General features: G+C 40.5%; 1 protein-coding gene across 1 annotated transcript; it reads left to right on the top strand.

The window, feature by feature from the left end:
- The first annotated feature begins 4640 nt into the window (after positions 1-4640).
- rergla (RERG/RAS-like a) lies at positions 4641-13029 on the top strand. Its single transcript, XM_068059706.1, has 5 exons — positions 4641-4920; positions 5077-5133; positions 6271-6344; positions 7251-7399; positions 11897-13029. The coding sequence occupies exons 1-5, from the start codon at positions 4869-4871 to the stop codon at positions 12165-12167; spliced, it is 603 nt and encodes a 200-aa protein (XP_067915807.1). The 5' UTR covers positions 4641-4868; the 3' UTR covers positions 12168-13029.
- Positions 13030-13418: the final 389 nt, after the last annotated feature.

Here is a 13418-nt window from a genome sequence, read left to right as displayed (position 1 = left end):
GTGGATAGAGGATTGGTTAACAGACAGGAAGCAGAGAGTGGGCATAAATGGGGCATTTTCAAGCTGGCAGGCAGTGAATAGTGGAGTGCCACAAGGATCAGTGCTGGGGCCTCAGCTATTTACACTCTATATTAAAGACTTGAATGAAGAGATAGAGAGTAATGTACCTAGGGAAACAAAGCTTGGTGGAAAAGTAATCTGCGGGGAGGATGTAGAGAGGCTGCAAAGCGATATAGACAGGTTAATTGAGTGGGCAACAAGATGGCAAATGGAGTATAATGTAGGAAAGTGTGAAGTTGTTCACTTTGGTCGTAAAAATAGAAAAGAAGAATATTTTTTAAAAGGTGTGAAACTGATAAGTGTTGATGTTCAGAGAGACTTGGGGGTACTCGGACAAGGAATGCACAAAGTTAACATACAGGTGCAGCAGGCTATTAGGAAGGCAAATGGCATGTTGGCCTTTATTGCAAGGGGAATAGAGTACAGGAATAAAGAAGCCTTACTAAAATTGTAATAAAAACAAGAAATGCTGGAAATACTCAACAGGTCTGGCAGCATCTGTGGAGCGAGAAGCAGAGTTAACGTTTCAGGTCAGTGACCCTTCATCAAAACTGACAAATATTAGAAATGTAAAAGGTTTTAAGCAAGTAAAGCGGGGGTGGGGCAAGAGAAAACAAAAGAGAAGGTGTTGATAGGACAAGGTCGCAGAGAATAACTGACCAGAAGGTCATGGAACAAAGGCAAACGGTATGTTAATGGTGTGCTGAAAGACAAAGTGTTAGTACCGAGAGGGTGTCAATTGTCTGTAAAACAGCCCTGGCTCCAAGCACAAACATTAAAAAAAGTGGGTAGGCACAGTACAAACAAACTAAACAAACTAAAATAAAATAAACAAATAAAAGAGAAAAAATACCTAAAAATAAAAAGGGGAGCCCGTCATGCTCTGAAATTAATCAGTAAATTAGGTGCTGTTCCTCGAGCTTGCGTTGATGTTCACCGGAACACTGCAACAATCCCAAGACAGAGATGTGAGCATGAGAGCAGGGGGGTGTGTTGAAATGTTGAGCAACCGGAAGCTCGGGGTCATTCTTAAGGACTGAGCGGAGGTGTTCCGCAAAGCAGTCACTCAATCTGCGTTTGGTCTCCCCAATGTAGAGGAGACCACACTGTGAGCAGCGAATACAGTATACTACATTGAAAGAAGTACAAGTAAATCGCTGCTTCACCTGAAAGGAGTGTTTGGGGCCTGGGATAGTGAGGAGAGAGGAGGTAAATGGGCAGGTATTACACCTTTTGCAATTGCAGGGGACGGTGCCATGGGAAAGGGACGAGGTGGTGGAGGTAATGGAGGAGTGGGCCACGGTGTCGTGGAGGAAACGATCCCTTCGGAATGCTGACAGGGGAGGGGAGGGGAAGATGCGTTTGGTAGTGACATCACGCTGGATGTGGCGGAAATGGCGGAGGATGATCCTTTGGATGTGGAGGCTAGTGGGGTGGAAAGTGAGGACAAGGGGAACCCTGTCGCGGTTCTGGGAGGGAGGGGAAGGGGTGAGGGTAGAGGTGCGGGAAATGGGCCAGTCACGGTTGAGGGCCCTGTCAACTACAGTGGGGGGAATCCTTGCTTAAGGAAAAAGGAAGACATATCAGAAGTGCTGTTGTGAAAGGTTGCATCATCAGAGCAGATGTGTCGGAGACGGAGAAACTGGGAGAATGGAATGGAGTCCTTACAGGAGGCGGGGTGTGAAGAAGTGTAGTCGAGGTAGCTGTGAGAGTCGGTGGGCTTATAATGAATATTAGTAGACAGCCTATCCTCAGAGATGGAGACAGAGAAATCGATGAAGGGAAGGGAAGTGTCGGAGATGGACCATGTGAAGGTGAGAGAAGGGTGGAAATTAGAAGCAAAGTTGATAAAGTTTTCTAGTTCCGGGCGGGAGGAGAATTTATTTTACTAAAATTGTACATGGCTTTGGTGAGACCCCACCTGGAATACTGTGTTCAGTTTTAATCTCCACATTTAAGAAAGGATATACTTGCACTAGAGGCAGTTCAGTGGAGATTTATTAAATTGGTCCCTGAGATGAGGGGGTTGTCCTATGATGAGAGGTTGAGTAAATTGGGCCTATTTTTCTGGAGTTTAGAAGAGTGAGAGGCGATCGAATTGTGACATACAAAATTCTGAAAGGGCTTGATACGGTAGAAGCTGAGAGATTGTTTCCACTGGTTAGAGAATCTAGAACACGGGGCCACAGTCTCAGGATAAGCGGTCAATCATTAAGGACTGAGATGAGGAGAAATTATTTCACTCAGAGGGTTGTGAATCTTTGAAATTCTCTACCCCAGAGGGTTGTGGATGCTCCATCATTGAATACATTTAAGGCTGGGATAGATTTTTGGTCTTGCAGGGAATCAAAGGATATGGGGAGTGGGCAGGAAAGTGGAATTTAAACCCAAGATCAGCCATGATCGTATTTAATGGTGGAGCAGGCTCAATGGGCCATATGGTCAACTTCTGCTCCTATTTCTTCTGTTCTTCTGTTCTTTTGTTCTTGTGTGGGTACACCCATAGTGCTGTTAGGAATGGAGTTCCAGGTTTTTGACCTAGCGGCTGTGTAGGAAAAGCAATACATTTCCAAGTTAGGATGGTGTGTGGCTTGGAGGGGAATTTGCAGGTGGTGGTGGTCCCATGCATCTGCTGCCCTTGTTTTTCTAAGTGGTAGAGTTCACGGGTTTGGAAGGTGCTGTCGAAAGAGGCTTGACAAATTGCTGCAGTGCATCTTGTGGATGGCACGCACTGTTGCCAGTCTGCATTGGTGGTGGAGGGAATTAATGCTTAAGGTGGTGGATGGGGTACCTATCATGTGGGCTGCTTTGTCCTGGCTGGTGTCGAGCTTCTTGTTGGAGCTGCACTTATCCAAGCAAGTGGAGAGCATTCCATCACACTCCTCACTTGTGTCTAGTAGATGGTGGACAAGCTTACAGGAGTCAGGAGGTGAGTTATGCAACACAGAATTCCTAGCTTCTGACCTGCTGTTGTAGCCACAGTATTTACATGGTTGGTCCAGTTAAAGGTTCTGGTCAATGGTGACCTCCAGGATGTTGATGGTAGGGGATTCAGCAATAGTAATGCTGTTGAGTGTCAAGGAGAGTTGGTTAGATTCTCTCATGTTGGAGATGGTTATTGCCTGGCATTTGTGTGGCATGAATGTTACTTGCCACTTATTGGCCCATGCCTGAATGTTGTCCAGGTCTTGCTGCATTTCTACACGGACTGCTTCAGTATCTGAGAAGTCGCGAATGGTACTGAACATTGTACAATCATCAGCGAACATCCCCACTTCTGACCTTATGATGGAGGGAAGGTCATTGATGAAGCAGCTAAAAATGGTTGGGCCTAGGACACTACCCTGAGGAGCTCCTGCAACAATGTTCAGGGATTTAGATGTTCAGCCTCCAACAATCACAACCATATTCCTTTGTGTTAGGTATGACTCCAACCAATGGAGAGTTTTCCCCCCAATTCCCATTGACTTCAATTTTGATAGGGGTCCTTGATGACACACTCAGTCAAGCACTGCCTTGATGCCAAGGACAGTCACTCTCACCTCACCTCAGGAAGTCAGCTCTTTTGTCCATGCTTGGATCAAGGCTGTAATGAGGTCCAGAGCAGACTGGCCCTGGCGGAACCCAAACTGAGCATTTCCAATGGTTTAGATTTGGCATTTGTATGTTAAAATATGATCAGCTTGATAGTAAAATTTGCTATAGTTGTAGCCTTGCAAATGTTTTCAGGTATAGAACTTGTTTTTTTTAAGAAATCGGGACACAAACCTACTCTGCTGCAATGATTTTCATCTCCCTGTGCATTAGGTGACTGTTTACAATATCCATTCAATGCATTAGGTGGCATTAATCTGTGACCCCCCCAAAAAATCAGCACGTCAATATCCCAACATGATTCTCATTAATGCTGGGACATTTTTGTTGACATATTAATCCTATCTCATAATTGCAAGTCTAAATAGCCCATGCATTGTGCAACCCAGGCTTATTCTTAAGGACAGCACATAACCAGTAACCCTTCCATGACTGAAACTTTTAAGGGTAGGCTCCGCTTTCACGAGTTAAACTTATCTCACTGTTGGCTGCAACGATTCATGTCTGATGCAATTATGGAATGTTTGTATGTGTAGTATCTACTATTCAAGTTTTTGTTACAATGTTATCTTGTAATGTTAATTCCTGTTGCATTCTGTAACTATTTCACTTTTATGTTTCCTTGTTCCTGCACTTTCTGGCGTCCTCTCAAAAAATTAATCTTCCCATGTTATTATGGTTTGATCTTTTTCCACATCGTCCTGTTTCTTTTATCCAACTCACGATTCTTTTGTTGCATTGTCTGTGATAGTTTTGAGTGACTTGTCATTTCTTTATATATATATCAAAATAAAACATAGCACTGAATTTTGCGGAGTGTTCCTTATTCATCAACCCCCTCCAAAGCAGGGATCACGTGCATTGCTAGGGATCTGTGATCTCTCTCCACTTTCCAACTCTTTCCCCCTGGAGATTTGCTCCTATATGCAAGATCCCCAAATGCAGAACTGTCACGTCTCCTGGAGGCCGGGAGAAATATTGTCAGCCAAAGTGACGCAAGCCCAGGCGTACTTTAATAAAGCGTTTCCCCGGCGGCCGGATCCAAACCGGGAAAGGCTTGTGGATGTGCTTTAGTGTAGCAGGAGAGCGAATGGGATGTTAACAGCCTCACATAGTCTAGTATTAAGGTAAGGTATCAGCGCGCTTGCAAGTAAGCAACAGCTCACTATAGCTCACAACCAACTGGGATCAAGACGGTCTACCGGGGGAAGAACATGAATGAGATCAAACTTGCTGTGTTAGGAACCGATGGAGTTGGTAAATCCGGTGAGTGAGCGTCGCTGTTTTGATCATTCTGCCTGTGTATTTCCAAAGAGTCAACTTATTTCCAATGTATTTCTGTGCAATTTTCACTTGGAGGCAGTTTAAGGAGCCCCCCGTGTATTACCAAGTGTAATTTTTTTTTGTTTTATTTCTTTGCAGCTCTCATTGTTCGCTTTCTAACCAAGCGTTTTATCGGCGAGTATGCGTCCAATTCCGGTAAGTGCAAAAGATCTCAATCCTGCATTTGGATCTGAAGTTCTTAGAAATTTTAGCTCACGTTGCATGAACTCAACAGCCCCGCCTGCAAACTTGGCGTGATTTTCTTTGAAAGATGCTGATAAATTTATTTCAAAAAGCACTTTTCCCGCTCCAATCCGTACTTGGCCGCAGTTCTGGGAAGGAGACGAGGACCGATATAATTAAAGGGTTATTGTGCTGTACATTCTGTTGGTGGAAACATGCAAAACCACATTAATCGTGTCAAGAAATATCTCTACCAATGCAAAATACTGTGGATGCTGGAAATCTGAAATAAAAAAAAAACAGAAAATGCTGGAAATACTCAGCAGGTCAGGCAGCACCCGTGGAGAGAGAGATGCTGCCTGACCTGCTGAGTATCTCCAGCATTTTCTGTTTTTATTTCAAGAAATAACTTCTTGTGTAGGATGATGCTGTGCTTCATATTTGTAATGTTGTTCACTGTAAAGTACTGGCAAGTGCCTACTTAAAGAATTAATATTTTTATAGTAACCTGTATAACAAGAAATGTAATTGGTGTTTTTATTATTTATGATGCCTTGACTTAGATTTTATCTTAATTTTAATCACAATTAGAACTTTAAAAACTTCTGAAAGCCTCATTGCAAACTTTCAGCCCATGACAAGCATCGCATTTGCCACAATACAAACCTGCCGTGTTCCCCAACCTGAGTACCTCTCAAAATGTGCAGTTTGTGGGATCATCTTGTGCACAAATATATTTGTTTGCCTACATTAAAACAATGATTCCCTGTCAGTGGCAATGAATGATGGTACTGAAGTTCTTTAGGAAATCCTGTGATAAGGCTCAATATAAATCAGTTTCTTTTTAAATCAGCTACTCCAGAAGCTGAACTTGTCTATGATATTTAAAAATGCGAACTTTTAATTACAACTAATAACATTCAGTACTTACTTGATTTATGCATAAGTTTACATCAGAATAGATGACTTAACATCTAGTGTTCTTATAGTTAAAATGATGTTTCTAATTACTAAAATTATTGCTTCACCAAAACATATCTTCAGGGAAAGGTGCTGCAATAGTCCTTTGTAATATTCTGATTATAGTTCTAACGATTTTTGTTTTTGCAGAGTGCATCTACAAAAAACGTTTATCCATAGATGGGAGACAAATGAATTTAGAAATATTCGACCCTTGTTCCCAAGTAAGTTTTTCTTCTGGGTAAGTCCTCTTCTGCTGGTAGCAGGAAAGGCGTTCTATCTGAAGACTGACAATGTTATGTCAGTTATTCTCATGTCACATAGGGGTGATACGGTGATCTTTTCAGGTATTTGGCTTCTTTTTGAAAATGTGTAAATTGTTGCCTAATAACTGTTAGTCAGTTCCATATGTTATTGCTATGAGGAGGTAGTAAAGCTTAAAAAGTAGCACCAGTGACTGAACTTGCATAGTAATCCCTTCAATGTGAAGTGTTTTGAGATGTCCTAAGAATTGTGACAGAAAAAGAAGATTAAAAGGAAATCTATATTTCAAAGTTATTAAAGGCTTTGCAATGGCAAAGTGATGTTTCCACTGATAGACAATTCAGTAACAAGGGGCATAACTTGATGATCATCAGTGGAGAAACTAAATGGAAAGTTAAAAGAAATACTTTCAAGCAGAGGGTTACTCAGACATGAGAGTGTTTTACCACAAAAGACTGTGAAGATCATTTGAAAAACAACTGGATAAGTATTTGAAAAGGAACAATAAAAAAGAATATGAGGAAAGGTAGGGAATTAGAGCTGATAACAGCAGACAGGAGTGATGAGCAAATATTTTGTGCAATAAATGCTAATGACTTTCTTTCATGAAAGTTGTCAATAGAGTCTGCAGCCTGTTTTATCTCACTTTCTAATTATGTCAGTGGTTGACACCAAAGTTCAGCTTTTTTGTTTCTATTTGAAGGTTGCAATTACTTTATAATGCAACATCAATATTATGAATGGATTAACGATAGTAAAGCTAAATGTAATTCATGAATTAGAATTGATGATTAGTAAGTTAAATAAATGCTTCAAAGCATAGGTCAGACTGCCCAGTGTTTTTCTAACAACCCTTTCTCTTCCAGCATTCTGAGAATAAGTCCTCATTGATTGATCAAATGAACTGGGCTGATGGGTTTGTTGTGGTGTACGATATTGGTGATCGATCCTCCTTTGTCTCTGCAAAAGCACTCATTAGACGAATCCGAGAACTGAATAGTGAAATTTGCAAGCGGTAAGAGCACGTTACTCCGTTACTCTGGAATTCTGGTTACGCCTTTGATTTGGGCTGTTTATATCTACTCAGTAGCTGGCTCTCCAACTCACTTACAGCAACTTTTTCCCATATTCTGTTCTCTTAGATTTTCCCTCTCACTTCAACAATCGTCAATCTTGTTGGTGAATTTTTTTTTTATGATGTATCATATTCTTGTCATGTTACATTCATCAGATGTACATTCTTGTATCTCCTTTCATATAGTAAGTAGACCCAAAATCCTATAGTTACAACAGGAAGAGTGCAGTCCTCTGTTTGACAGTAATTGGCCAGTCTCAGTCTCATTCAATCAGAACTTAAGATAGAATAACATTTACAGTGGTCTCTTTATGTAAAGCCTTTTGTTCTAGTTCAATAGATTGAGCTGCTGTACACTTAACCTGCAGTAGACCTGATCTGGGAATGCATGATACTCAAGCATGGAATCGGTGCCAAAAACAGTGCTCCCATCTTTGAAGGAAGTATCCAGTATGAGCTTTAAAAATGGATGGGTGAACATTTGGGGGTGATGGGAGGAAGCAGAAAGAATAATTATATTAATCTTGAATCATTGTTTCTTGTATGTGCTCATGTGATAACAGTGGGGAACTACAGTTTTTCCAGCTGTGCCGGTACTCATACACATAGGAAACACAAGGAAGGTGAAATACCGCAAAAGCTTGATCAGAGTGCTAAATAAACATGGTAGAAGTTTTAACATATCTATGGTCAGTTTATTAGACTGGGCCACAACTGAAATTTGAAAGGAGTTATCGTTTCCTTAATAATTTTTGAGTGTGCTCAAATCCAAGCAAGGCTCAGAACAGTCTGCTGCTGAAAAGTTATCATGCCACTGTGCCTAATGCTTTATCAGCAGTATAGCCTTCTGCAATAAAATTTTGGTGTTATAAAAACAGAAAATGCTGGAATCACTCAGCAGGTCAGGCAGCATCTGGGGAGAGAGAGAAACAGCTCGATGACATTTTGTCAGAACTGGAAGTTGTTAGAGATCAACGGTTTCTAAACAAATACAGAACCCGTAAAAAGGAGGGACAGAGAAAGAACTAACAGGAATGGTCTGTGAGAGGGGGAAAGGCAGGACTGATAAAATAACAAAAAGCAAAAGGAGGCGATAAGGGGACAAACACAGAAACAAAAGATGGGTCCAGAGGAGGTGCAAATGCTTCCAGAATGTCCAAGACAAAATAGGATTGGTGATTAAGATCAAAAGTTGTTAAAAATGTTAAAGCTGGTAGACTGTAAAGCACTTAGCAGAAAGATGAGGTGCTGTTCCAGGAGCTTGCATTGAGCTTCATTGCAATAGTGTGGGAGGCAGAGGATAGAAAGGTCAGAGTAGGATGGAGAACAAAAGATGTGTATTGTTTACTTACTGTCATTTAAATACCCAACTGTGACCTCCTTTAATTAGCTCAGATTTATTGCAAAATAAGTTATATTGATTGTCCAGAAATGAATATGTAGTCTGAATATTTAAATCTCTGCGCAGCGCTATATAATTTATTGTACTATAGATTTTTGTATTAACTTTCTCAGTGGACAATAATGGAACAGACAAACAATTATCCTCCTGATCTATTTGAGGAAGAAGGCTGTTTGGACATAAAGTATGAGATTTTTGTTAAAATTCGTAAAAAAAAAATCATTGTGGATCAGGATGGATGCATGGTTCACGTAGGACATTGCTAGTAAAGCAGGAAATGCTATCGTCTTGATTTTCTGATCAGTGTTGTTTTAATCCTGCATTAGCCCAATGGCTAAAATTACACTGATTGGAAAATCTAGGCTTGTATCTTCAGTTCATTGGCAATGCAATTATAAATCTAGAATCTTATGTGCAATGCTGCCATTTTCATGTAATAAACTATTAAACTTCCAATTCTGGAAATAAATAAAATGATCTGCCCAGATATCTGTGCTCTCTACCCAATGTAAAGAATAACGCTTCTGTGGCCTTAACCTAGACAACTGATACAGTTAATATGTTTGCGCTGTCACAAGTATCAACTTTGGCAAAACTATTATATTGTGGTGCCTGGTTGAGTTTACTTTTATGACTCAGTGTTCTGAAAGTTGTAATTATTAGAATATGTATATCTGATTATTTACCATGGCATGAGCTATGAAGACCCAAAACCATATTTTTCTTTTTAAAAATTGTATATTCCCTTTCTTAGTAACTATTTAAATTAGATTCAGCTCACTTATTCAAAAATAAAGGTGTTAGTCATCTCATTTGTGTTTCAACAAGAGTTCTTATTGTACATTGGGTCTTGTGGATAAACAGGGACTTTCTCAATTTCTGTTGAGCTATTATATAGTTACACACACTGCAGCCTGAAGACTGAACTTTGTATTATATGGCCAATTAAATATCTTGTTCAATTCTTGAGAAGTGATGAAGGATCACTATAATAGGTGACTTGTGATTGACTGATTTTAATCATGACTTTTAATAATCCATTTAAAAATTACATCTGTCTTACTTGCTGGTCATAAGAAATTATTACAAAAATATTACTTTTTTTTCCCAAAGAAAGTCTAAAGTGAGCAAGTCTCAGCTTCTTATTACTATTGACTTTTTAACCAAACTTTAGGTGCTTTAACATTTTTTGCTTTCCTTTCAGTCAAGAAAAGTACTCACAATATTTCATATACGATTAGTATTGGTCAGTAGAGTACCTAATTGCATTTTTTTGTGAACAACTTGGCATCCAGTAGTAGTAATTTGGAGTGATTTGAAATATAGTTTGTGTCAACAAGATAAGCGAAATACACAAAAAAAATCAGTTTTCCAAGTTTATTTGAAAAATTCACATTTGACTAAAAAAAAGTTTCCGTCTTTAATCTAAACATATGACCTTACAACATGGCAATAATTTAGCACTTTAACCTGTAGATGTTTGGCCCCTTTTTAGGAGGTGGGGTGAGAAGGGTATAGAAGATTCACATTGGGGGTTTAAGAGCCAATCTTCTGAGTGGTCCAGGAAGCCTCAGCTGCTCGCTGAGATATTAGGAAGTCACAGGGGCAGTGCTTGTAAGTTCCTAATATGAATGGTCAGAGAAAGTGCATACTTGGAAACCCAGGGCTTTAGTGTCCATGTTACAGCATGCAGTAATTGCTGAGTGTTAGATGTATTATATAGTTCTTCTCAAAGATATGGAATTAGCTTTTCAGCCTCTGGCACTAGCATATGGGCTTTGGGCTGTAGCTTAGTGCTAGAGCATGTCTGAGGTCTGGAGTTCAATGCCTGATAACTCCATCAAGCTATTTTTTTTCCATTCTCAGGAAAAGTCAGGGGAGTGGGGCTAGCTGAGCTGCTCTTGCAAAGGGCTGGCACAGAGACAATGGGCTGAATGACCTCCTTTTGTGCTGTAACCATTCAATGATTCTACATGCAGAATAAATCTGAATTTGAAATTGCAGTGGAAATGGGAGCAATCGCAATATATTATAGTACTGGAAATCAATCTGCATGAACTAAAGGAACAGGGTTGTATGAACAAGGGATGTATTGGGCTGGATTTTACATTCCCACTGCTGGGAGTGGCAGTGGGCGAGAAAGCCGTGCGCCGCCATGCCAGTGCGATCTAGCACGTGGCGGCTCATTGTCATATGTCAGTTGGGTCACCCACCCCCAATCACGTGATTGGGCTGGGCTCTGCGATGCGCAACGGCATCAGCTGCCTCTGCGCAGGCACTGGCATCAATTTGAAACGGCTGTTAGACCTGTCGAAAAAATTGCATATTACCCCTCCACCCCCATAAAATGTTGCCCCTTCCCCCCCTCAAAACGCTTACATTGCCAAGTTGAACTCTTTCCCCCGCCCCCAACACAATTGCACAAAGGGCAGAGGTCAACCCTCCCGCCCCCCCCCCCCCCTCACTAGAAATGCTGATTTGACATCCCCCCCCCCCCCACCCCCCACTACATTAAAAATCCTAAGTTCTCCTCTTCCCCACCTCACTGGTGCCAGCTTTCCCTGGACGGTAAAATTAAGGCGCGAGTGCTGGCTGCTGCATGGAAGATCCCAAGTAGCCTGTAAGATCACGGTCAATGTTATTTAAACGTATTCATCTCTTTTATTTAAATATTTAAAGTTGGGGCCCATTGCCGAGCAGCAGCGAGGTGGGGGTAATGGGGTGCTGCCACGGAGCCTTGCCACCACTGGGAAGCTCGAGCCCAGCACTCCTAGCATCGGGCTCCATGGCAGGCCACTGCCAGTTAGATTTTCCGGCACACTCCCGCCCCCAGCCACAGAGCCGAAGTCGAGCGCTCAACAAAATCCAGCCCATTGTTGCAGCAGCTTGTATATATGGGATTGTAAATTTGTAATTACAAAGTTGTACCTGAAGATATGCAGTTTACTTTTTGTTTCACATTTGCTATGAAGTGCTGAAAAGTTTAGGAATTTACTGACTATCCTAACCCATTGAATTTATCTTCACTTATGTAGAGATGTTACATCGGTGATATTTTTAGTTGGGAATAAGCAAGACTTGTGCCATGTGAGAGAAGTGAGAGAGGAGGAAGGACTGCTCTTAGCTGGAGAAAACAAATGCCAGTTTTGTGAACTATCAGCAGCTGAACACCACCAAGAGGTGGTAATGATGTTTTCAAAGGCCATCAGGAATGTAAATGGGAGCCGCAGAAGAAGACCCAGTGGTTCAAAATCAATGGCTAAGTTAATTAATAATGTGTTTGGTAAAAGAAGGAAATCTGTGTAGCATGATACAATTCCTTCATACTGATGTATTGAAATGTATGTAAGCCCCCCAATAATATCTAATATTTCATTTTTTTCTAATCACAATCTGTGAATGGACATTAAAGTTAATCATTTCAGGTCAACAGAGAAAAAAGACCAGAAAACTCTGACTAGGTACATTCTTTCTGGATGAATGTTAAATTTCCAATTGAAAAGTAGCCAAGTTAATGGCAGTTGTTGGGTTGTGGGGGAGAGGGTAGTTCTGACTGAGTGCTCCTGGCACAAATTAATGAGTAGAGAATCATGCAGGCTGCAAATGGGATGCACTGACACTCCTTGCTCAAAGGCCTGCGATTCACTCCCATCATATAAAGCTCTTTGCCAGCGGTGCTAATTTGTAAACATTATCCTTATGTGTAATATTCTGATCTATTGTCAGTGACTCTACAATACATATTGGTATATTATATTATGTAAACTATGAGTGCCATCAAATATGAATTTTGTATTATATTTTGATTACTATTTAAGTGTGCATCATTTTGTGGGAGATATCACCAATAAATATTAAGGTTGATACATGCAAAATAAAAGCTTGTGTCTACTTATAACTAGCTTTTCCCAAGATGAAATTCCACTGTTCTTTCACACTTGAGTTTAGATCAGCGGTATGTGTTTGGTACACAGCAAAGCTATAAATATAAAACCTGAATTTGTGTCACAAGTGTAAATATGTGAAAGTTTTGTAAATCACAAATAATATTAGGATCATATTATACAAGTTTATATAAATGAAGCACTTTGTCCATCCCATGGTGTGTCGGTTGGTTTATATTTCTATCGTGTTCAGTATCATACAATTAAAACCTTTACACTACCAATGTGTGCCAATAGTTATTTTTAAATTCCTCGAACCAGGCAGTTTGGGGTGAATTACTAATTAGTTTGGAATTAACATTGAAGTTTAGCTTTAAAAATATGCACTCCCAGCACGAGCCTCGCCCACTGGAATCACACACTAAGTGCTCCATAAATTTCTGTCCATTAAAATTAATGGATGAATAATCGTGGTTGTGTGCAGTGACTCTTTGGTAAGTATTCTCGGCAAGCGAGGTTCTACACCAGAATTGCTCCTTTGTAACACTTGCCTATTTTTATATCCTCTTTCTGTTTTGCTGCATCAGTTCCCATGTGGCTCATACAGCTCTTCTCTTGGTTGTGTGAAGAGTCAGTGTGAGTATTCTCATATCTCTTGTGAGGGTAAGGGAGA

Source organism: Heterodontus francisci, chromosome 27, assembly GCF_036365525.1.
Source record: "Heterodontus francisci isolate sHetFra1 chromosome 27, sHetFra1.hap1, whole genome shotgun sequence".
In the NCBI taxonomy this organism is placed as follows: domain Eukaryota; kingdom Metazoa; phylum Chordata; class Chondrichthyes; order Heterodontiformes; family Heterodontidae; genus Heterodontus; species Heterodontus francisci.
The sequence above is the reverse complement of the archived record's forward strand: the minus strand, read 5'-3'. Positions and strand labels throughout refer to the sequence as shown.